The sequence below is a fragment of the Prionailurus bengalensis genome, chromosome D3 (assembly GCF_016509475.1).
Source record: "Prionailurus bengalensis isolate Pbe53 chromosome D3, Fcat_Pben_1.1_paternal_pri, whole genome shotgun sequence".
NCBI lineage: Eukaryota > Metazoa > Chordata > Mammalia > Carnivora > Felidae > Prionailurus > Prionailurus bengalensis.
In genome coordinates, this window is record NC_057356.1 from 26,493,308 (window position 1) to 26,516,335 (window position 23,028).

The 23,028-nt window shown below is 41.2% G+C and overlaps 1 protein-coding gene across 3 annotated transcripts in view; it reads right to left on the reverse strand.

The window, feature by feature from the left end:
* The window catches only part of GRK3 (G protein-coupled receptor kinase 3), a 126,331-nt gene that overhangs the window by 49,998 nt on the left and 53,305 nt on the right, over positions 1 to 23,028 (reverse strand). For 2 of the 3 annotated variants that reach the window (XM_043558071.1, XM_043558073.1), the window contains exons 3-6: positions 15,145 to 15,218; positions 4,538 to 4,639; positions 2,263 to 2,337; positions 1,094 to 1,155 (exon numbers count right to left, since the gene is read on the reverse strand). In XM_043558071.1, coding sequence (XP_043414006.1) covers positions 1,094 to 1,155; positions 2,263 to 2,337; positions 4,538 to 4,639; positions 15,145 to 15,218 — 313 coding nt within the window. The remainder of the gene's footprint in view (positions 1 to 1,093; positions 1,156 to 2,262; positions 2,338 to 4,537; positions 4,640 to 15,144; positions 15,219 to 23,028) is intronic. The other variant, XM_043558074.1, reaches the window with a different exon arrangement.

The window sequence follows — 23,028 nt, forward strand, 5'->3', positions numbered from 1 at the left end:
AGACAGCGCGGGCAGGCCTCCCGCTGAAACCCAGCCAGCCTAGCCCCTCGGAATAAACTACTGCTTTATGGCAAAGTCTCTGCTCCTGCTCAGAGAAGTGTAATAATCATTTGTATGCATATTCGCTTCCCCCAAGTACTGACTCTACTCCAGGATAAAATTGTCTCTTGAACTCTAGTGGAATCACACCACCACGTTTTTTGTTTTGTTTTGTTTTGTTTAATTACTTTAGTTCAGAGACTATGGGGAGGGGGGAGCAAAAAACCGCCGTGAAGAAGCATTTGTTTTTAAAGGGCAATTATGGAACAGCTGCGGGGCTGCTCCAGCACCGAGACACAATCATCATGTCGCTTGTCGAGAAATTAGCCGAGTCTGTGGAGAGGAGCACAGTCTGTGCGAATGCAGATTCGGTTTCAGAAAAGCCCCAATTCCAGCGGTGCCTGTTCACAGAGGAATACTCGAAATCCTGATGTTTGCCCGACTGCTGGGTGCCTGAAAGGGCACTTTTGCAGGCAGCACCGAATGCGTTCAGGGTTTTATAGGACAAGCACACACGTATAGTCTGAGCCACTCAAAGGGAACGTATTTAGCAGGGATCGCAATAACGTATATGAGCACAGACGTCTGCCTGGACCCTTCAGTTCCATTACATGAGGAATCAAGTGCAGGCCTGATCCACTTTCGGGGGCAGGATCTCAAAGTGCAAACCAAGGAATGAGGTTAACAGAACAGGGCTTGCATTAGCAAAGGTGTCCCAATAAGCTACTTTTAATGTTGTGGTTCCAGAGTCTATTTAAACTTTAGACCATTTTGAAGCTAAAGAGATTCAAAATGAAGAGACATTAAGATACGTGAATCCTAAATAATACTTTAAACTACTGAGGTAACAGTCTAAGGCTAAGCCTGGTGCATAGTACGTGCTCAGTCAAGTACTTGTCAAATGAACAAACCAGCACACATTTTAATAAGGACAGAGCTCCCTGGGTAAAAGGAGATACACCTGTACAAGATTTTATATATATATTAATGTGTTAAAATAATGTTCTAGCAAGTATCCCCCCCAGAAATGTCACATATATGTGAAGTTTCATACCTTTCCATAAATTTTTGGAAAATGTTGCCTCGGAGACTTTCACAAATTTCTTCTATGTAGGGCTGGAAAGGATGGAAAAGAAATTCCACACTGCGTAAATAGGAACCCGTAACACAAACTGATGAGGCTCGGACTGGTGGGAGTTCCCACTCTTCCACTTGCCCTTGTCAGTGCTTGCCCCGTTTTCAATAACAGATTCATCACCGTGACTGTTTACTTAACAGTTATCTGCACTATTCAACTGCGAGTTCCAGGAAGGTAAGGACAGGTCTGTCCTGTTTGCCACCGAATCCTTACGGCCTGGCATGGTTCCTGGAAAGTCACAGAGGCTTCCCGGGTGACCAGAGTTGGTTTTCCGGGTGTGTGACCCATGCAGCCCCATAGGGCTGGCACCCAAAAGGGCCCACTGCTTGGTTTGGGGCCCTTCTATCGCCATCTTGAAATTCTTAATTTCTGACCAAGGGGCCCATGTCTTTCATGCTGCACTGGTCTCTGGAAGTTACACAGCACATTTTGTTAATTAATAAGTGTTGCTAGTCAGCATCGATACTGAGTTTTAAAGACTAAAAGCTAATGCATCCATGGAGTAAATGGGTTTTTTGTAATTAGCTATTTTACTCATTGACTTTCTACCTCACATAATCATAGAGATGAGGACAACCATGGGGAAGAGTTAATCCCTCTCCTCATTTTGCACATACGGAGGCTGGGGCACTGCGGGCAGGTGCTATCCCATGGTCTCTGAGCAAATTCATGGCTAGACCAAGATTAAGGGCTCCTGGCTCATTTGTGCAGTGCACGTCCCTTTACAGAGAACAATCTGCAGGGGACCCTTGTATAACAGGAGTCTGAACCACACAAGTCCACTTATACCTTGATTTCTTACAGTACAATATTGTAAATGCATTTCCTTATAATTTTCTTAATGTTTTCTTTTCTCTAGCTTATTGTAAAAATACAGAATAGAACATATATAACATACAAAGTAGGTGTTAATCAACTGTTTATGTGACCAGTAAGACTCCTGGTCAATAACAGGTCATCAGTAAAGTTTGGGGGTGGGAATCAAACGTTATAAGTGGATTTTCGACTACAGGGGGGGTCAGCGCCCCTATTCCCTATGTAGTTCAAGGGTCAGCTGTATGTATTTTGAAGTACTTTTGCCTTACCTGGAAAAGAGTGGATGTCACTTGTTTCTTGGATAGGTGACTTTGTACATGTTCTACAGCTTGCTTTGAGAACGGCTTTTTTATTAAGAAAAAAAATCAGAAAACAGTTATTTTTTTTCCACAAATATAAAACATAAACCTATGTTACACAATACCACAACATATAATTTAACACAATTATTAGGCAGGAACCTATGGTAGTTATGTTGACATGCATTCTTTAGAAATCAGTTGGATATTTATGGGCAATCCAAACAGATGCTTGTCCCTCTGAGCTTCTAGAATTCTTAGACGCCGTGTTGAGAAGGATGATGAGCATGGGGCACCTGACCGACATATCTAGTCCCACAAGAATTTAAGATTAACTGTGATGTAAAAAAAAAAAAGTGTAAAGAAGCTTACTATCACTTTATTAAATGCATATATATCCCTTAATTAGCTAATAATAAGGGTCCTGAGAACATACAAATTCTACTAGATAAGACCAAACAAATGTGTGAAAATACACTTAAGAGTTAAATGTCAGGACTACAAAGCTAATCCAGGGCGGTAGAGGGCTGGAGGTTAAGGGAAGTCTTGCCGTGACCATGGCAGAGGGGAACTGGCTCTGGAAGAATAAAGCCTACACCAACAAGAAGTACACAGTCTATTCTCCCCCCAAACTTCCAATTACATCTTCTTTAATAATGCACCCTAAGAAGGAAAGCTTCACATGCACCTTATACTGCCGAAAAACCTGCTGAATTGCTGAGCTACATGACAACTAATTTCTGAGGCATCCCCACAGAACATCCAGCATTTTCCAAGGTTCAGCCATTCTCTGGCAAGGTAGCAAGGCACAGAGCATCAACCGTTTAGCTCCAGCTCAGGATTCCTGTCTACTACGTGGCGCCTGGGTGGCTCAGTTGGTTAAGCCCACTGGCTCTTGATTTGGGCTCGGGTCATGATGCCGTGGTTTGTGAGTTCGAGCCCCATATCAGGCTTTGCGCTGACAGCATAGAGGCTGCTCGGGATTCTCTCTCTCTCTCTCTCTCTCCCTCTCTCTGCCCCTCCCCTGTTTGCGCATGCTCTCTCTCTCTCAAAATAAATAAATTAACACTAAAAAACAAAAAGAAATGCATGCCACAAGAGGTGCCACCTTTAGCCACAGTTATTCACGTGTCAGTTAAGACGGTGAATGGCACAATAAATACAGAGGCACCAAAATAAACCATGATCCTGGCCAGTGCCGTCCGCTGGAACTTTCTGTAATGGCGGCAATGGTGTGAACCTGTGCTGTCCAATACTGGAGCCACCAGCCACGTGTGGCTATTGAGCACTTGAAATGTAGCTCGTGAGGAACTGAGAAGTTAACTTTTTAACTCCATTGGATTTTAATGGAGTTTACACAGCCACCTGTGGCTCCTGTACTGGACACAGCAGGCCAGAACCATGGGGCCACTCCTTTAGAAAACTCTCTCAGAGACGTTACGTGCTAAAAAAAATAATAATAACATTTATTCATTTTTTGAGAGACAGAGAGACAGTATGAGCGGGGGAGGGACAGAGAGAAAGGGAACACAGAATCCGAAGCAGGCTCCCGGCTCTGAGCCATCAGCACAGAGCCTGACGCCGGGCTCGAACTCACCAACAGCGGGATCATGACCTGAGCCGAAGTCAGACGCTTAACCGACTGAACCACTCAGGCGGCCCACGTGATAAATTTTTATTACTAATTATTCCACTCACTCCTGGTGGAATAGTTTCCTAGGAACCTCGTTTATCGCAATGACTGGATGGATTATTTATCTGATTTACACTGGTGGGGGGGGATATTTCCACTGTCTATTTAGCTATTAATAAAATTAATGTAATAATTATGCTCTTCCTCATGAATCCACAGAAACCATTTAAAATTTATGTTGATCAATATTTGATTAGCCTAATTATTTAAAGGAGAGCCACACTAACAACAATAAAGCTTAATTTCCTTTAGAAAGTCTAGAACTGAGACCAGCCCTTTCTTCCGCTGATCTGAAGGAGCTGTCAATGTTATTTGCCTCGTTCTTCTTCGCCATGAAAGATCTGCTTTCGGAAATACACTTGGAGGAGACAAAGCAACAGCTCTGTATCAGGGTTACCAGGACACAAATGACAGAAGAGAAGAGACAGGTCCCGTCCCCAGGGACTCCTGTTCGATCTTTAAACTTCTTCCTCCCATTTGGGTTTCTCTCTGGGAACTCTGCAAGCTGTCTCCTACCCATCCTGGAGGAACAGGACACAACGAAAGACTTACATGCGAACAAGACAGCAGCTCCTTCATGATGTACTTGTCATAAATTTGCCGGCTCCTGCAAAGGCGGTCTTCTTCATTCTCAAGCTTCTCGTATTCTTTTATCTAGATTTTTCAAAGTTAGCATGGTTAGGTACGTCTTCCCAGAAAACTCGCTTTATTAAAAGATATTACTTGCCTGGGAAAAACCACTTCCACAGGAGATTAAGGCAAATTGCTGAACCCGCTACTCCACCGGAAACAACCACTTCTAATGTTAGAAGAATGAAGTTGGGATCATTTAAATGCAACTTGAAACATACAAATGAGTTTTTTCCTATGATGAACCTCATCACTTAAATTTAGAAGCACAATATCAGGAAACAAATATTGCCATGGCTACAATTATCTTACAATATACCAGCCCGGGACCATTCATCCTTGCCAATTCTCCTTTCCAGAGCAAAACCCATTTAAATCTGGCTGTAATTCAGTTCTAAGACTTATGACGGGGGTCGTTCTCACTCAGCTACGGCATTACAAAACAAAAGAAAAAATATATATATATGTATTGTCACGATTCCTGCAAAGAGATTTTTTTTAAAAAAACCAACTGAATGTTTTAGAAAGGCATTGACCCATAGAAGCAAGCATTGGTTTTTCAGGTTTGAGCTTCAGCCGCACAATAAAGTGTTAACAGACAGGTGCCTTCAAACAGTCTATACAGGGAAGCTAATCGGAATGGTGAGGATAAGCCAAATAATAAAAATATGCTTTAGAAACACTTGCCTTATGTCGAAAATGGCCCCAATCACTCCAATCTGATAACAGAAGCTCCTGCATCAGAGGAGTTGCTTTTATTTATTTACAGAAATACTGTTAATCCAAAAGACAGGAGAACGAGAGCACAAATGAAATACGGAGTTAGCAGGAAGACTGCAGCAAAGATCTTCAATATAATCATTAATTGCTACGTATGACTTACTTTTGGGAACAAAGCGTTTTCAACAGACAGACAGTTGTTTACATGGACTTTTCACAGTATCTGAGAGTTCTTTATTCCGGGATGACAGAACAGAAATGAAAGTTACCTTTTTACAGGATAGGCTGGGTTAGATCATTTTGAAATCAAAACCAGTAAATCCTAGGAGAATTTCCGATAAAGACAGGGCACAGCTGGCAGGGAGTGGGTGTGTGTGTGAAATACTGAGGTCCCGGATGAGGGCCAGCTGGTTGACACCCAGAGAAATGACTGGGGTCATCTTATTATCCTGAAATACCACCAGTGTTACAACGAGGTGGCTGGGATTCACAAGTCTGTGACTGCCAGGGCTTAGAATGGAGTCTTGTTGGAACAGACAATGAAGTCTCCCTTGAAGGCAGGCGGACTGGGGTAGGCTATACCCCACCCAACCAGAAAAGACTGCTCGAATGAAGCAGCAACCCAGCAATGCTGGCGTAGCCAAAGAATCCGGGCTTAACGACTGTGAGTCAATTCAGAAAAACAAGTCTAAGGAGTTCAAATACCATGCTGGATGCAAATATGGCAGCTGTGAGGCAACAGAAACCAGACACCAAAATCCGAAGTAGAGTCAGAAAACAAACAGAGGATCTGGCCTGGTTGATTACTTTTGTTGTTTTAATATTAGGTAGGTCCGTAGGTCGGTACAGAATTCTGGGATAGAAGAGGTTCATGGAAACGTTTCTGCCTAAACAAGTAAATGAACTCAAGAAATTATAAGCCTTCATGGAATTATTATCCTAGATAACAAATGTAATGAAATATAAGTCTATGTTCCTGGGGGCCTCAAAAGCAAGTTGACACCTGTTTAAACAAATGCTGATGCCATGGGAAGTTTTCCACGAACTGTAGCAATCCGACCACATGGAACATTCTTGTTTCTCGGGCAAATGATATGCTGAACCACAATACTAGCTTTATTAAGAGCCTTGTAGCTCATGAACTCCCAACCTGAACAACAGAAAAGGTAACTCTCAGTAGGCAAAGTAAGAGCCTCAAGTGTCTGTGGCTGTAATTCAAAATTCACTTTCTATTATCAGGAGGACCACTAACTAGAGAACATGCAGTCAACTATCTGTCAATCTAGCCAGGATGATCTTATTGTAGCCTATGCATGGAAAATGCCACACCTCTAACTGGGGCAGTTAGGTTGACCAGGTAACCTGAGCAGGCAGAGACCTGAGTTCAAGGTGAAAAGTCTCCCCTTGCGCAGGCAAGAAGTGTGGTGGTCATCGATGACGAACGTTCACTGATCGTGTGGTCCCGTTCTGCCTGGGTGCTTACAAAGTTCACAGCTGAACACGCAGCCTCAATAACCAGAACCCTAAGGGCAAGCAACTTCTGGTCCCCAGCTCCACTTTCTTACTACCATTTCGTTGAGATGGCCTTGTAAAGCCACTGATGGCTTCTGCAACAACTATACATTCTATACTATACTATACGCTCACCTTCGTGAGGGATCAGAAGTACAAACATAACCGGGAAGGAGCACCAAACAGAAGCTGGCAAGTAGGAGAGGATATTCTCGAAAATAAACAGCAAGAGAGAGGGAGCTCCAAAATTCTGTGTGTGAAAATTCTGCCAAGATCTCTGTTGGACCCTATAATGACCTGCGAGCATAGCAGATCCAAAGCAGTCCAGATAAGGCTACAAGAATTGGACAAGATTCGGCTGTTACTCATAAGACAGAGCTTTTGAAAACTGAGTTCAAGTTAATTGCTAAAACAAAAAATCACTACCCTTTCAAGAAGCATACAGAATTTAGAGTACATATCTATAATATATTAATCCCAATGTACAAAACACAATCCAAAACTATCCTACACATCGGGGCACCTGGGTGGCTCAGTCAGTTGAGTGACTATTGATTTTGGCTCAGGTCATGATCCGAGGGTTGGGGGATCGAGCCCCATGGTGGGCTCCACGCTGGGTGTAGAGTCTGCTTAGGATTCTCTCTCTCTTTCCCTCTGCCCCTCTCCCCAACTCAATGCTCGCTCTCTCTCTCTCTCTCTCTCTCTCTCTCTCTAAAATAAAGAAAGTAAAATAAAAATAAGAAAACAAATTATTCTACATACCAAGAAACAGGAAAATGTGGCCCACACACTCTAAGAGAACAGACCATAAATGAAGACCATTCTGAGATTACTCTGGTGTCGGAATTATCAGACAAGGATTTGATGCAGCTTTATAACTATACTGCAAAGACGTAACAGAAAATATACATAAAATGAATAAAAAGATAGGAAATAGCAGAAGAAACATATTAACTATGGGCAAAACCAAATGGCAATTTTAAGACTAAAAAACACATTTGAAATAAAACCTTCAATGGATGGACATAACAGAGATGCCAAAAGAGTCGATGAATTTGAAGAAAGATCCATAGAAATTACCCCCACAGAAAGAAAAACTATTTGGGGAAAGACACTGAATAGGGCAGCAGTGATATTCAGTATAATATCCAAAAATCAAATACACATATAGTTGGAATCCCAGAAAGAGGGGAAAGAGAGATTGAGGTAGAAAAATGCTTTAAGGGGTGCCAGGGTAGCACAGTCAGTTAAGCATCCAACTTCTTTTGTTAATGTTTATTTATTTTTGAGAGAGAGAGAGAGAGAGAGACAGAGAGACAGAGAGAGAGACAGAGTGCAAGCAGGGGAGGGGCAGAGAGAGAGGGAGACACAGAATCCGAAGCAGGCTCCAGGGTCCAAGCTGTTGGCACAGAGCGCGACGAGGGGCTCGAACTCACAGACTGTGAGATCGTGACCTAAGCCGAAGTCGGACGCTCAACCAGTTGAGCCACCCAAGCACCCCAAGCATCCGGCTCTTGAGCTCAGCTCAGGTCTTGATCTTAGGGTTGTGAGTTCAAACCCCATGTTGGGCTCTGCCCTGGGCATGGAGACTACGTAAAAAAAATGCTTTAAGAGTAATGGTCCAAATTTTACCAGATTTGATGAAAGATAATAAATTTACAGATTTCAAGAAAGTCAGCAAACTCTACAAAGGATAAACAAAATATCTAAAATTACTCCATTAAAATACAGATTGTCAGAAATGGGGGAGGGGGTGCTGAGCAAGATATTTTTATATTTGTCTCAATGAAACACACTTAATATATAAAAACACTGGTTGGAAGTAGAAGGGGAAAGATGTATCATGAAAACAGGAAGCATAAAGAGACTGAATGGCTACATTAATATCCAGTGAAGTCGTCTATAAGACCAAGACTATGACCGACAATGAGGAGGGACATTTCATAGGAAAACACATAACATCATAAACACATATGCACCTAATAACAGAGCTTCAAAATACATTTTAAAAATGACGAGAAAAAGAATAGACAATTCTACAGAGTTGGGATATTTTTATCACCCTTCTCTCAGCAACTGATAGAACAACTAGATCTAAAATCAGTAAAGAGGGGCACTGGGGTGGCTCACTCAGTTAAGTGTCCAACTCCATTTCAGCTCAGGTCATGATCTCATGGGTACATGAGTTCAAGCCCTGAGTCTGGCTCTGTGCTGATAGCTTGGGATTCTCTCTCTCTGCCTCTCCCCTGCTCGTGCTCTCTCTCCCTCTCAAAATAAATAAATAAACTTAAAAAAATAATTTAAAAACTCAGTAAAGATGCAGAAGGTCTGTCCTATCAACCCCTTTAATGTTAATTGATATTTAGAGAATATTCAGTTAACACTCCCATCTTAAATTTTCCATGGGCTTTAGAATAAAATATGAATTTGTTACTCTGGCCTCCAACCCCATCTCCCTCCTCAACCTCATCTTATCTCACACTACCCCACTCCTCTAATCCACTATGAACACACCTTGGTGGTCTAATTTCAGTTCCTCAAACATGCCAAGTTCTTTCCCACCACATGAGGGGCTATGTCTTAGCCCCGTTCAGCCTAAAATGCTTTCTCTCCTCCCCCTGCTCCCATCTCCAAAAGACTAGCCTCCTTGTCAATCAAATCTCAGTTTACATGCCCACTTTTCAAAGAGTCAGTCTTTCACCCATCAGTGTAAAGTGGCCCCCAAGTCACAGTACATCACATTCAGTTCTGAGTCTGTTTTGAGTCACTGCATAGCAGTTATTACTTCCTGATACATTTCCTGTTATTTATTGCTTGTTTATTGTCTGTTTCTCTCGACCAGAATAGAAGCTCAAGGGGGAGCAAGGGCTTTGTCTTGCTCATCCAAGCAATGCCTGGCACTGGCGGCTGACGTATACTGGTTGAATGAAGAAAAGTCTACGGATTAACTTTGCCTCTGATCTTATATTTATTCTCTGTTCTCCATAATTTATTTCTAAATCTAGGTATATTTACATATTTTAATAAGCTGCCTCCAAATCTCACTGGAACAAGGAAGCAGAACCAACACACTGAGCAGTAACTATGCGTCAGGGAATGTTCTAGTGTCCTGCAGTCACACACACAGCCTTAAGAGACAGGCACTGCCACCGCCCTAAATCTTAGCTGAGGACACCCAGGTAGGTAAGCTAGAAATCGACTGCCCAAGTTTACATAGTCAGAAACTGGTGGAGTCTAAAGCCAAACTTAGGTGGGCTGAATTTAGAGCTGGCGCTCTTAACCACTAAGTTACAGCCTCCCATAAACAGCATGTTACAGATACGGTTTAGAAAGCAACTGTCCATCCAGCAACTTATCTGAGCCTCACAATCAGCCTGTGAAGCAGCAGGTGATGATCGGTAACCTCGTTTCACAGATGAGGTAACTGAAGCTCAAATATGAAGCATCCATACTGTGTGCTCCTCAAGTACAGGAACAGTGTACCCTTCACATTTATAAGCTCCAGGTCTGAAACGCAGATGCTTCAGAGATGGCTCAACGACTGGCCCCACATCCCACAGCAAGTGAGAGGCGCAGCTATACCTAGAGCCTCGCTAGGCCTTCTATGAGTCAGATACAGATGACGATGAATGCCAATTACACATGCAGAACAAGTAGGCATAGATTAAGTATCACAGAGCATTACAGACAACAAATGACGTGGGAATCGAAGATGTAAGCAATCATGGAAGACTGGGCTAGCTGTCCAGAGAAACTTGTTAGCAAATACGTAAAGTGAGCTAGACCTTAACAGTAGCTAGGGAAGGCAAGCAGCATTCTAGGCTGGAGGAAGGACATAAGTAAAGAAAAAAAAGAATGTGCTCCATGGTTAGTGGAAGTTCTACATAAGAAGGTAGTGAAAGATAAAGACAGAGAGGTAGGAAGGTAAGTAATAACTAATATAGAGATATGTGAATGTCAGGATAAGTTATGAGGCCTTAAACATGCTGGAAATGGATAGCCACGAAAAGTCTGGGGACCCAAGAAAATGGAAGTACAACATATAAAATATACATTGCAAGATATCTGACAAAAAAGAGTCTTCTAGGGACTGGGGTCATACAACGGCCTACAGAAATCATCAGACTGATAAAACCAAGGGCACAGAGAGGAATTATTGATAACCTCAGTGCTTAAAGGCTGTACTAATTTAGAAACCTGTATTTGAAGCCCCAAGACTGGATGGTATCTTCAATAAAAGAATATAGAGCAAGCTCCTGAGGAGCTTTGAAGAGTTATCCTCTAAAGCGATCATCTGGTAAGTTAGATCCATTGTGCACCAAACAAGAAGACAGGAGTGAAGAGCTGGAAGCACACCAACCAAGAGAAATTCCAATGTTTAAAAGCTCAAACTGAAACACATCTGCAGTACTCACCGCCATATTGGCAAGAAGTGCTCAAGAAGTAACCCAAGTAGACTGCCCACGTTTCAACCTCGCAAAAGTTATGTGTTAAAGATTTCCCTGTATTTGACAAGGTGATTTAGTACTTGCTGAAACTGGAGAGGTGAGGCTTTTAAGAACAGAAAAAGAAATCTCTGACAGATGATGCTGTGATACTCATCCAGATTAGAATTCAGATTAAAATAACAAAAGTTACAGCACAGTGAGTAATATCCTTCTGATTTGCCTTATTTTTTATATCATGCTAAATGTACATCATCATTTGACCATTCTCCCTGGAAATACATTAATATGATTTTTAAAATATCAAGTTATCAAGTATATATATAAAAAAATTTCAAGCTTTATATATGATCCAGGAAGAAAAGAATATCCCTCCAATTTTCAAACTTGTACAAAGATTACAAGGAGTCCTAAAATGCTTGAGGATAGGATACATATGTCCTTTTTAATACATATTTTAATTTAAAATATTTCCTATTAATGTTCTAATTTCTTCTTTGACTCATAAATTGCTTACAAATGTATTCACTTTCAAGAAGTCAAGGATTTCTTAGTAAACTCTGTTATTAAATTTGAGTTTAATTCCACTGCGGTCGGAAAACACCCAGAACAATTTTGATCTGGAAATCTGCAGGAGTTTTCTTTAGGGCCCAGCAAATAATTTCTTTTGATAAATCTTCCATGTGTCCTTTAAAGAAGGCAAATTCTATTTCCGCTGGGTGCATCATTCTATATACGTCACTTAGGTCAAGTTTATTCATCCCTTTATTAAGATCTTCTATATCCTTACTAATTTTTTTGTCTGTCTGTTCTATAAACTCTTGAGGAGTGTATGCTAACATCTCTCACTAAGAATGTAGACTTGTCTTATTTTAGGTCTGTCAATTTTGGCTTTATATATTTTGAAGTTAGCATTATTTGTACCCAAGAAGTTTAAGATCGTAATCTTGACCCCTTTATCGTTACGAAATAATCTCTAGCTCCAAGTAGCGTTTACCATATATTTGGCCTATACCAGCTTTGCTTTGGTTGGTATTTGTATCTGTGCGTCCCCTTCCATCCTTCCGTTTCTAGTACACTTGTAAGCAGTATATAATAAAGTTCTGGTTATTTATCCAGGAAGGCAAAGTTAGACTTTTACTTGGGAGTATTTAATCCATTTACATTAAATGTAATTACTTATGCAGACGGATTTATGGCTACCATCTTATTCTTTGTTTTCAATTTGACCTATCTAGTTTATGTCCTTCTTTTATTCCTTTTTCCCTTTTTTATGAATCCACTATTGTCTTATTCCATTTTCTCTCTTTCAACTTGTTAGATATATACTTTTTACCCTTATAAGAGCTGTCTTAGAGATTACAATATGTATTCTTAACTGATTACCAGTCAATGCAAATTATTACTTTTACTATCCACCCACCTTCCAATGATCCTAGGATCTTAAAACATTTTAACTTCTTTAACCCCTCTCTTGCTTTTTGTGCTATCATATATTTTAGTTTTACATATATTTTAAAATCTAAAAGCTCTATTATTTTGCATGGTTAACATTCATTTATATTTTACATAGATGTCACCCTTCATGATGACCTCATTCCTTCCTGAATTTCCATCTGGGATTATTTTCCTTCTGCCTGAAGTATCTCTTTTTAGTATTTGTTGCAATGCAGGTCCAGGACTGACAAAATTCCCTTAGTTTTTCTCTGAAAATATCTTTATTTCACCCTCATTTTGAAGGAAATTTTTGCTGGGAATAGAATTCTAGGTTTTCTTTTTTTTTCTTTCATTACTTAGATGGGCACTTCACTGCCTGGTTTTTTGTTGTGCTGTTTTAATCATTTGTTTTAAGATGTCACAGTCTATTATTTATTGCTCTTTTAAAAATAATGTGTCTTTTTCCACCCTCTGGTTGCTTCTAAGAGTTTCTCCTTGTCACAGGTTTCCATGGTGTTACATTGATGTGCAAAGATAGGTTTCCTTTGTAGCCCTTCTGCTCAGGGTTCTAAGTACCTTGAATCTGTAAGTAGCTGCCTTTCATCATTTTGTAAACCTCTCAGTATTATCTCTTCAAATATTGTTTCTGCCCCATCCCCTCTCTCTTCTCCTTCTGGGATTCCAGTTCTACATATGTTAGACCTTTTAACCATGTCCCACATGTCTTTAACATCCTTATCTTTTTCTTTTCTATATTCTTTCTTTTCTGTGTTTTAGTGTGAGATTATCTACAGACCTGCCTCCCTATGTATTAATCCTGCCTTACATTGTAACCAACCTGCTATTGATTCTAGTCATTAGGTTCTAATTTCAAATATTCTAGAATATTATATCCTACATATTATGTATTCTACATAATATTCTAGAATATGGATTCTACACAATATTTTAGAATATTCTACATATTATATATTCTACATAACATTCTAGAATATGTATTCTACATAATATTCTAGAATATTCTACATATTATGTATTCTACATAACACTCTAGAATATTTGAAATTAGATGTTCTAGAATATCCATTTGGTTCTTCATAATAAATTGAGCTGAGATTCACTATTCCTCCATTTTTTCTTCTTTTCCTCTATTGTCTTAAACATGTTATTTAGTTATTTTTTAAGTACTTGTTAGCTCAGTATATGAGAAGACTCAATATCTGAGTCTCCTATCAGTCTGCTTCTATTACTTTCTGGGTCATATGATCTTGTATCTTAGAGGTTCAATAATTTTTTACTGTGTGCTGAATACTGTAGGGTCTCTCTATATTATCTTTCACCTGCAAAAACAGGACACAGAGGGTTCCACTTGTACTCTGCTACACAGGTGGGGAGAGGGCTCATCACCCAATATGAGATGGGGCTGGGCTGGGTCTCCATTTTTGTAGGACCCCGTCACCTCTGGTTTGCCCCTATTCCCAAGGCATGGCTCTTCATGGAGTTCAGTGAGATGTCTTTGTCAGCACTAGATTCAGTCCTGCCCATACAAAGTTTTCAGATAGGTCTTTGGCCTCCTGTCCCATCTGGCCTCAAACCTTGACATAAATCTCAACAGGGAGAGTAATCACATGTTTGGGGCTCCTCCAGTCTCATTTGTTTGTTATTCTAGCCCCAGAAACCTCTTCTGGCTTCTCTGTCTCCCAAAAGCAGTGTTCTACCTGGGGCCAAACCTGGACCATCAGACGAGAGTCTGGAAATCAGTGGCTGCCCCACGTGATAAGTAGCTACAGATCTTTAGTGTAAGTCGACCGCTCCCTATAGGGTTTTCATCTCTTGCCGGTTCTGTTTTCAGACTCCTGCTACTGCAGGTCCATATTTCAATACAGCGCCATAAGGCTTGGGAGATTTCAGTGAGGCTTCCAGAAGCTCCTGGCCTATCTCTTCAGCGACCTTCCCAATGTCTTACTGGGAAAACCAGCTGTGTGTCCGAGGCTCCCCTTTCCCACCACGTCTCCCAATTTGTCACTCCAGCCATGTGTGACCGGAAGATGTTGCTACTTTCTCTTTCACTCAGTAGCAGCCCTCTGCCTCAGCTTACGTTTCCAGAGTCAGTAAGTTTCTGCAGAAAATCAAATCACTGCTGATCCTCAGCGTCCCTCTCAACAGTAATCCCTCCTCTAGAATTTTAGTCCAACTGTTCCTAAGTGCTCCCAGAGCACTCCAGCGCCTTTAAAAATAGGATGTTCATAGATGTCATCAGTATCTATAATCAACTACATATTATACCTTGTACTACTAATTATGGTCAATGAACTTCTTCATATTTGTAAGATACTTAGTAGTCTCAATATTTTCCAAAGTACAGTCTAAATATGCTTTTAAAATAAAAGCATCAGTAAAACAGTTACTTCTTACCTCTTCATAAAACTTCACCTGAGGTACAGCTTCATTAATTTCATTCAAACAAAAATCTTTAAATAGCAAGAAACCTAAAGGAAAAGAATAAAAAATTTCAGGGTGGGCAATATGTTGAATTTTTACCCCACAGGGTGTTTTCAAAGTAATATGTTTATACCTCAACCTCTTTCTCCCCTACCTTAAAAAATAATAATAAAGACTTCAAAGGGCTAATTATCCCCTAGAAGGAAATACTCTGGGTAAGGTAAGAGTACCACACCCCTGGCTCCTTGCTTTGGGGTTCCTTCTCTACTGGCAACCCCCCTCCCACTTTTAAAACCTGCATGATAAACAGAGCCAGTGATCAATGCTCCTCAGGGCTACTGGTCTCTACAGCAAACAGAAGAATCACCCAAGAAATAAGAGCTATGGGTATAGTGTAAGTGTTGGTAAGAGTCTTCATAAAGCTAATAAATACTACACCCACGGAAATAGGACCGAACTCTCCTAAAAGGCTTTCAAGACCTTCCCACCAGCCTTTCCTCTTATACTTACTACCTCAAAGTCCTTCAAAATCCCCAAATACCTTGTGCCAAAGCAGACTACCCACTCCCAGATCGTGCTCTGCTCCTTCATAGCTCCAAGCCTCACCTTTAAGCAATCAGCCCCTTAAGAGTGGAATACCACCTCTATTACACAGTGCCCAGTACACAGCAGGAGGCCACTAGATGTTTGTTGAACAAATGCTTATTTACGTAACCCTTCCCACATGAGTCTGTTAAAGTGCTTAGCATACTCCAACCGATTATCTAACTTATAAGTCATACCCGCCCCGGCCCCGGCATTTGCAAACCCAATGCCTAGGTTAATGCCTGGCACATAGTCAAGCCTAAATGACTGAACGAAGTTGACTAGGACAGGGTGATACCAGGCCGAGGGTGGAGAGACTAAAAGTCAAAAACAACTAAAAAGTCAAAAAAAAAAAAAAGTCAGAAGGAAGAAGGGACGGCTGGAGGAAACAGAAGTCACAGATGGGAACTGAAGGAAAGACTCAACGAAGAGTCTAAGACGTAGGGAGAAGGTAGACCAGAATTCCCCAGGTAGGACAGAGAGAGGCGGAAGAAGCAGATTTGACAGCTTTCATCTGAGGTTACCTAAGGAAATCACGTCACTTGAACCTGTCTGTTACTGTTCCATACATTCCCCTCCACAGTTCCAGGAAGATGACCTCTGAAAATGGTAGATGCTCACTGACTGGAACTAGGAGAAAGTATTAGGACCAGGCCAAACCAACTAGGGTTGGCTAAAGACTGGCATCAGCGACATGGTCAAGCTCACCTCATCTCCAGGCACTGAGGACACCCTGACACATGAAGCCAAGAGGAAATTCAGGAAGCAGACAAAGAGGAAGAGCTGACGAGGCAAATCTCTACCTGTCTGCACATTAACATTTTTATTTTAAACACGAGCAACGGTTATCTTTTCATACTCATGGCATTTCAAAGTACGTAATTTCAAATTTCCCTTGGCATTTCTTCTTTGACTCATGGGTCACTCAGAAAAATGTGCGGTTTGAGTTCCAGGTATTTTGGGGCTTTCGGGTATTTCTATGATACTGTTTTCTGTTTAATTCTGCTGTGGCCAGAGAACATGTTCGGTAGGATTTCAATGCTTTCAAATTTACCGAAGCTTGGCTTTGGCCCCAAATTTGGTCCACGCAGGTGAATGCTTCATGGGCGCTCGGGGGAAAAAAAGGGTATAGGGTAGAGTGTTTCGTTAAACAAAATAAAAAGGCAATGAGGCCAAGTTGGTTGACAAGGACTGTTTAAATCCCTCCTCCAAATCCTTACTGAAAGTCTCCTTATTCTATCCATTATCAACAGAGGACTGCTGATATCCTCATCTGTACTTGTGGATTTGCTCATCTTTTTTCAGTTGTGTCAGGTTTTGATTCATGTATTTTTCTATTTTGGGGAGAGAAAACTAAAATGAGAACTGACGCTATTTTTGATCACATGAGAGATGTTTTTGCGACGCCTAGACGACAGCACGAACTAATATGCATCTACACCGGCCACCGGCTTTGGGCTGAACTTGGAATCAAGGGGAGACTGTTCGCCATGGCCCATCATGCCCTCTGGAATCCAGGCTTTACTTTCTCCTCCAGCTTGGACTGTTCTCTCCCAAGCTCACTGCGCTGAGGCCGTGGGCCTGCGTCCCATGCGCTCTTTAACACTAAACTTGATACGCTCTCCGGGTTACCAACTTGCTGTCTGCCCTGACCTTGTAGAGCTGCAGAGATCAGCTCAAACACCACCCCCCCCCAAGGCCTGGTAGGATTCTCATTAATTTTCATTCTCTTTCTCTCTCTCACACACATGCACATGTAGACACACATGTGCACATACACACATGTGCATACCACACACTCTCTACGGCACTTGTGGCTAGCACAAATGATCATGTGCATATGTTAGTTTACTTCTTTATTACCTACCTCCCCCACAAACACTGGAAGCTGCTTATGGAAAGACCATATAGGTCCTATTCTGTACCTACATACGCAGGAACAAGACCATCGTGACACAGACGGAGTGAGGGAGAAAGAACCAAGGAAGGAAGGAAGACTGGGGTCGGGGGGAGGGGGCGGGGGGACAACGGGAGATGAGGGGCAAGTAAGGAAAAGAGAGGAGGGAAAAGAAGGAGAACAAGGGAGAGAGGGAGATGAATGAATGCACACCCAACTACAAATGTTTCTACCTGCTTCTTTAACGCAATTTCCATTGTCAATGTGTGGGATGAGCCAAAGAATGACTGTAACACTCTACAGGGAAAAGCCCCATGATTTTCCTTATGTCTGCACACAAACTGAAGCCCTACTTTCTGTCACAGCAGCTGTTAAAATGGAACAGCAAGAAGAAAGGTATTTTGCCTTCTGGATAAATTCTAGATCACTGTGTTATAGGCTGAAAGCAATTTCCCTTCACTGGGCTTAAATTACACACACACACACACACACACACACACACACACACACCACAAATGTAGCATTTTACAGATTAGAACCAAAGCTAAAGGGCAAAAATAAGGAAAAGTTTGCCTAACAGATTCACTTCATCAGTGTGCTTTCTCCAGATTTTAAAGAATAAAAAATAGTGACCTGATACCTGCTTTTACTAGATAACTGTGGAACGTGTTTACCCCTATTTTTATATTTGGACCACTGCAAACTGCCTGAATACTGATTAACTTTGGGGTGTATATAACATCCAGAAAAGGTAAACCACCCCAATTTGTCACAATATTTTGCAAAAATTAGGAGAAAGAACTGTATTGCTTTTTATGAAATACCAATGAGAACTTTTTATAATATACAAATATAACTTTTATATTGCTTTTTATAAAATACCAATTAAGAACTTTTTTAAAGTATCAAATATAAATGTCTATTAGAAATTCTGAAATGTTACCTCCTCAAAATTTTTCAAAGGAGAAAGAAAAATGTGAAAAACGTCTTACAAGAAATAACGTCCGTGCCACGTTTTGCCAAGGAGATTCTAACACTGGGAAGGACAGACTGTGTAATTATAAAAGCGTCTACCAATATTGACTGATTTGACAAAGCACTTCCTGAGTATCTACTAAGAGCCACAGTGGCTCTACACTGGGGATGCAATGGTGAAGATAAATAGAACTTGTCCCATAGGGGCTTATGGGTTGGCATAAGGGGCAGAAAACAAAGAAGTACACAAAATAAGTGCAATTTATGATAAATGAGATAAAGGAATTTTAAAAAGTGCTGAGACAGATGATAAAAAGAAGGAGATGAATGTCCATACAGAACGCCAATAAGACCCCTCTGGGCTGTGACATGAACAGAGTACAGTGTTTCAGGTTAGAAAAGGCTAAAATGTTTAATCTCTCTCCTATTCAATAATGTATTACAGGTCTTAGCCGGTGCAATAAGGCAAGAAAAGGAAATAAGTTATTCAAGATGGAAAGAAAGGAAGAATTAAAACTGATTCTATTCATAGACAAGCTGGTTATCTATACAGAAAATCCCATCTACAACATAACTACCAGGATATATAAGTGAATTTAGCAAGGCCTGAAGGTACAAGGCCATTAGATAAGCATTAATGACATTCTGATATGCTCACATCACAATTTTACATTTTTATTTATTTTTGAGAGACAGAGCACCAGCAGGGGAGGGGCAGAGAGAGAGGGAGACACAGAATCCGAAGCAGGCTCCAGGCTCCGAGCTGTCAGCACAGAACTCGATGCAGGGCTTGAACTCACAAACCATGAGATCATGACCTGAGCTGAAGCCGGACGCTCAACTGACTGAGCCACCCAGGCGCCCCATCACATCACAATTTTAAAACAAGTCCATCTACAATAACATCAAAGAATAATCAATACTTAGGAATACATAAAGAAGAGATATATAAAACTACTCTGCTGAAAACTATAGAATATTACTAATAGAAATTAAAGACCTGACTAAATAGAAAGATATACTCAGTTTATTGGTTGGAAGCCTCAGTCTTGCTTGGATGTATGGTCTCCCAAAATTGATCTTTAGATTCAACACAAACCCAGTCATAATCCCTGGAGGCTTTTTTTTTTTTTTCAACGTTTATTTATTTTTGGGACAGAGAGAGACAGAGCATGAACGGGGGAGGGGCAGAGAGAGAGGGAGACACAGAATTGGAAACAGGCTCCAGGCTCTGAGCCATCAGCCCAGAGCCCGACGCGGGGCTCGAACTCACGGACCGCGAGATCGTGACCTGGCTGAAGTCGGACGCTTAACCGACTGCGCCACCCAGGCGCCCCCCTGGAGGCTTTTTAAAGAAACTGACAAGCTTTCATTTTAGAATGTCTAGGGAAATGCAAGAAACCTAGAATACCCAAAACATGTTGAAACAGAAGAAAAAGTCCAAGGACTTACACTACCCAATTCAAGACTCATTACACAGACATGGTAATCAGTGTGGTACTGGCATAAAACTAAATCAGTGGGGCAGAACAGAAGATCCAGAAAAACTCCCTCCCTTAGATGGGCAACCTATTTTCAACAAAGGCACTAAAGCAATTATTGGGAAAAGAAGGTCTGTTCAACAAGTGGTGCTGGAAAAACATCCAAATGCGGAGGGGGAAAAAAAAAGGAACCCTTGCCTCATGCCTTATAAATAATTAAATTAAGATTGATGACAGAATTAAATGTAAAAGGTAAAACTCTAACACTTCTAGAAAATGTATAGAATACCTTCACAGAAAATATTTACGCAGAAGATTTCCGAGGCAGAACACAGAAAAAAAATAGTAAATTAGACTTGATCAAAATTTAGCACTATGTTCATCAAAAGACAATTAAGAAAACAGACCGGCCACCGACGGGATAAAATATTACAAAAACATAAGTCTGAAAAAGGCCTTATGTCCAACTTATATATAGTTTTTTTAAAAGCCTCTTACACATCAATTTTTAAAAGAAAACCACCATAAAAGAGTGCATAGAAGTTTGAACACTTCACAATGGAAGTGATACAAACGAGCATTAAGCACATGAAATGGACTCCACATCGTTGATCATCATGCCAGTGTAAATTAAGTCACTTTGAGAAACCACTGCACAACAACTTGAACGGCAGAGCTAAGAAGACTGACCATACTGTAATTGTTGGCAACCAGAACTCTCGTTCGCTAAGGAGCATATACACTGCTTTGGATTCCTCATGCCTCTGAATCCACAGGCCAAGAAGGGAGTCGCTGTGTGGGCTGGGGTGACTGATCCAGGGGACATTGAACTGCTCCTCCAGAGTAGAGGGAAGGAAGAGTATGTCTGGAAAACAGGAAGGAGACCCCCTCTCTCCCAGTATGGCCCTGCTCTGTTGTTAACGTCAGTGGAAAACCACAAGAACCCAATTCAGGCAGGTTTGCTAATGGCCCAGACCCTTCAGGAATGAAGGTTTGGGTCACCCCACCAGGTAAACAACCATGACCAGCTGAGGTGCTTGCAGAAGGTAAAGGGAATACAGAATGGGCGGTGGGAGGGGGTAGTTAGGAACACCAGACTGTGAGTAAGCAGATTGCTCTCCATAATGGGGTTGGGAGCCACATCATTCAGGGAGTTGAAGTCCAAACTAGAAGAAAAGACCAGTCTCACGTGAGCAAGAAGAAATTCTGCCAGCAGCCAGCGTTCGGACTCCACTTGCACATCAGCTCTCTTGGGGCTTTTGAGCCTGCCAGCCCACTCTGCAGATTTGGAATTGCCAGTCTCCATAAACACAGGAACCAATTTCTTATAATTAACTTCCCTCTCTGCGTCTGTCTGTGTGTCTGTGTCTATGTCTCTCTCTTTCCTTCCCTCTCTCTCTCTCTCTCTCTCTCTCTCTCTATATATATATATATATATATATATATACACACACACACACATACATACACATACATACACACACACCCTATTGGTTCTGTTTCTCTGGAGAACACCAGGCTAATACAGATGTTGAGCACGCTGCAGAATGTATATTCACTTGGGAAAACAGTCTGAAAGCCTCTTATAAAGTCAAACACACACTTAACACACAACTCAGCACCTCCGCTATTAGGTATTTACCCAGTGATAATATACGGCTCCAAAAAGACATACATGAATCTTCATAGCAGGGGGGTTCACAATTTATTTGAAATAATCCAAAGTCCGTCGACTGAGGGATAAATAGTCATCTTTTCACGCAAAGGAAGGCTAGTCAGCAATAAAACAAAACGCTAATACATACAGCAACATAAGTAAATGTCATTTTCCTTGTCCGAAGATGCAGACATAAAGGAGTATATACTATAGAATTCTCTATATATGAAGTTCTAGAACAGGCAAAACTAGTCTGTAATTTAAATAAAACAAGAAAAGGGGACATGAAATTGACCGGGAAGGGCATGAGGGAACTTTCTGGGGACGGAAATGTTCTGTGGCTTGATAGAGGTGTGGGTTATGCGGGTTTATGCATTTATCAGAATGAAACTGTATACAGTACTGCACGTAAAATTTACTCTAAGCAAATATTAACTCTAGCTAGTAGGTTTGCTTTTCACAGTAGCATGAGTTGGCAGTTCTAAAACTATTCATGATGTGTTCTAGGCTTCTACAAACGAGTAAATACACTGAGGGTGACAGGAGCCTTCTTGGAAAAGGAATAAAACAAGGAAAGAAAAGAGAATGTATACTGTACTAAAGGATCGGAACAGGGTATCCATTTAAAACAATTTTTTTAATGTTTATTTACTTTTGAAAGAGAGAGAGAGTGAGAGTCGGCGAGGAGCAGAGAGAGAGGGAGGCACAGAATCTGAAGCAGGCTCCAGACTCTGAGCTGTCAGCACAGAGCCCGATGTGGGGCTCAAACTCGTGAACCGTGAGATCATGACCTGAGCTGAAGTCGGACGCTTAACCGACTGAGCCACTCAGGCGCCGCTTGAGCTCACTTTTTTAACCAGCTAGACAAACAGATATACACAAACAGACATACATACTCCTCGCTCTTTAGCTAAGAAGACCTAGAAGCAATGAACACGTCTAGCATACAAGTTTGGAGGCTCTAAACACCATGGTCTATTAAAAGGAACTACGATCCCTTGAAGAAAAGACTGGTTGATTCTACAGCAGGGACAGTGAATACCAAGCTAAGCTCTAGACATCTTACTACCCCAGACAGTAGGACAGTGCTCAAAGGATGATGGGGACATATCAACGGGACACAGGAACCAGCTCGAAGAGGCTCCCACTAGCCAAAACTAGGGCAACTAGGACATCAAAATAAATAATATTGTAATGGATTATTACCACTGGCTAAACTAAGGATCCATGAGTCCATACTGATAGATGGATTGGGGAGAGGG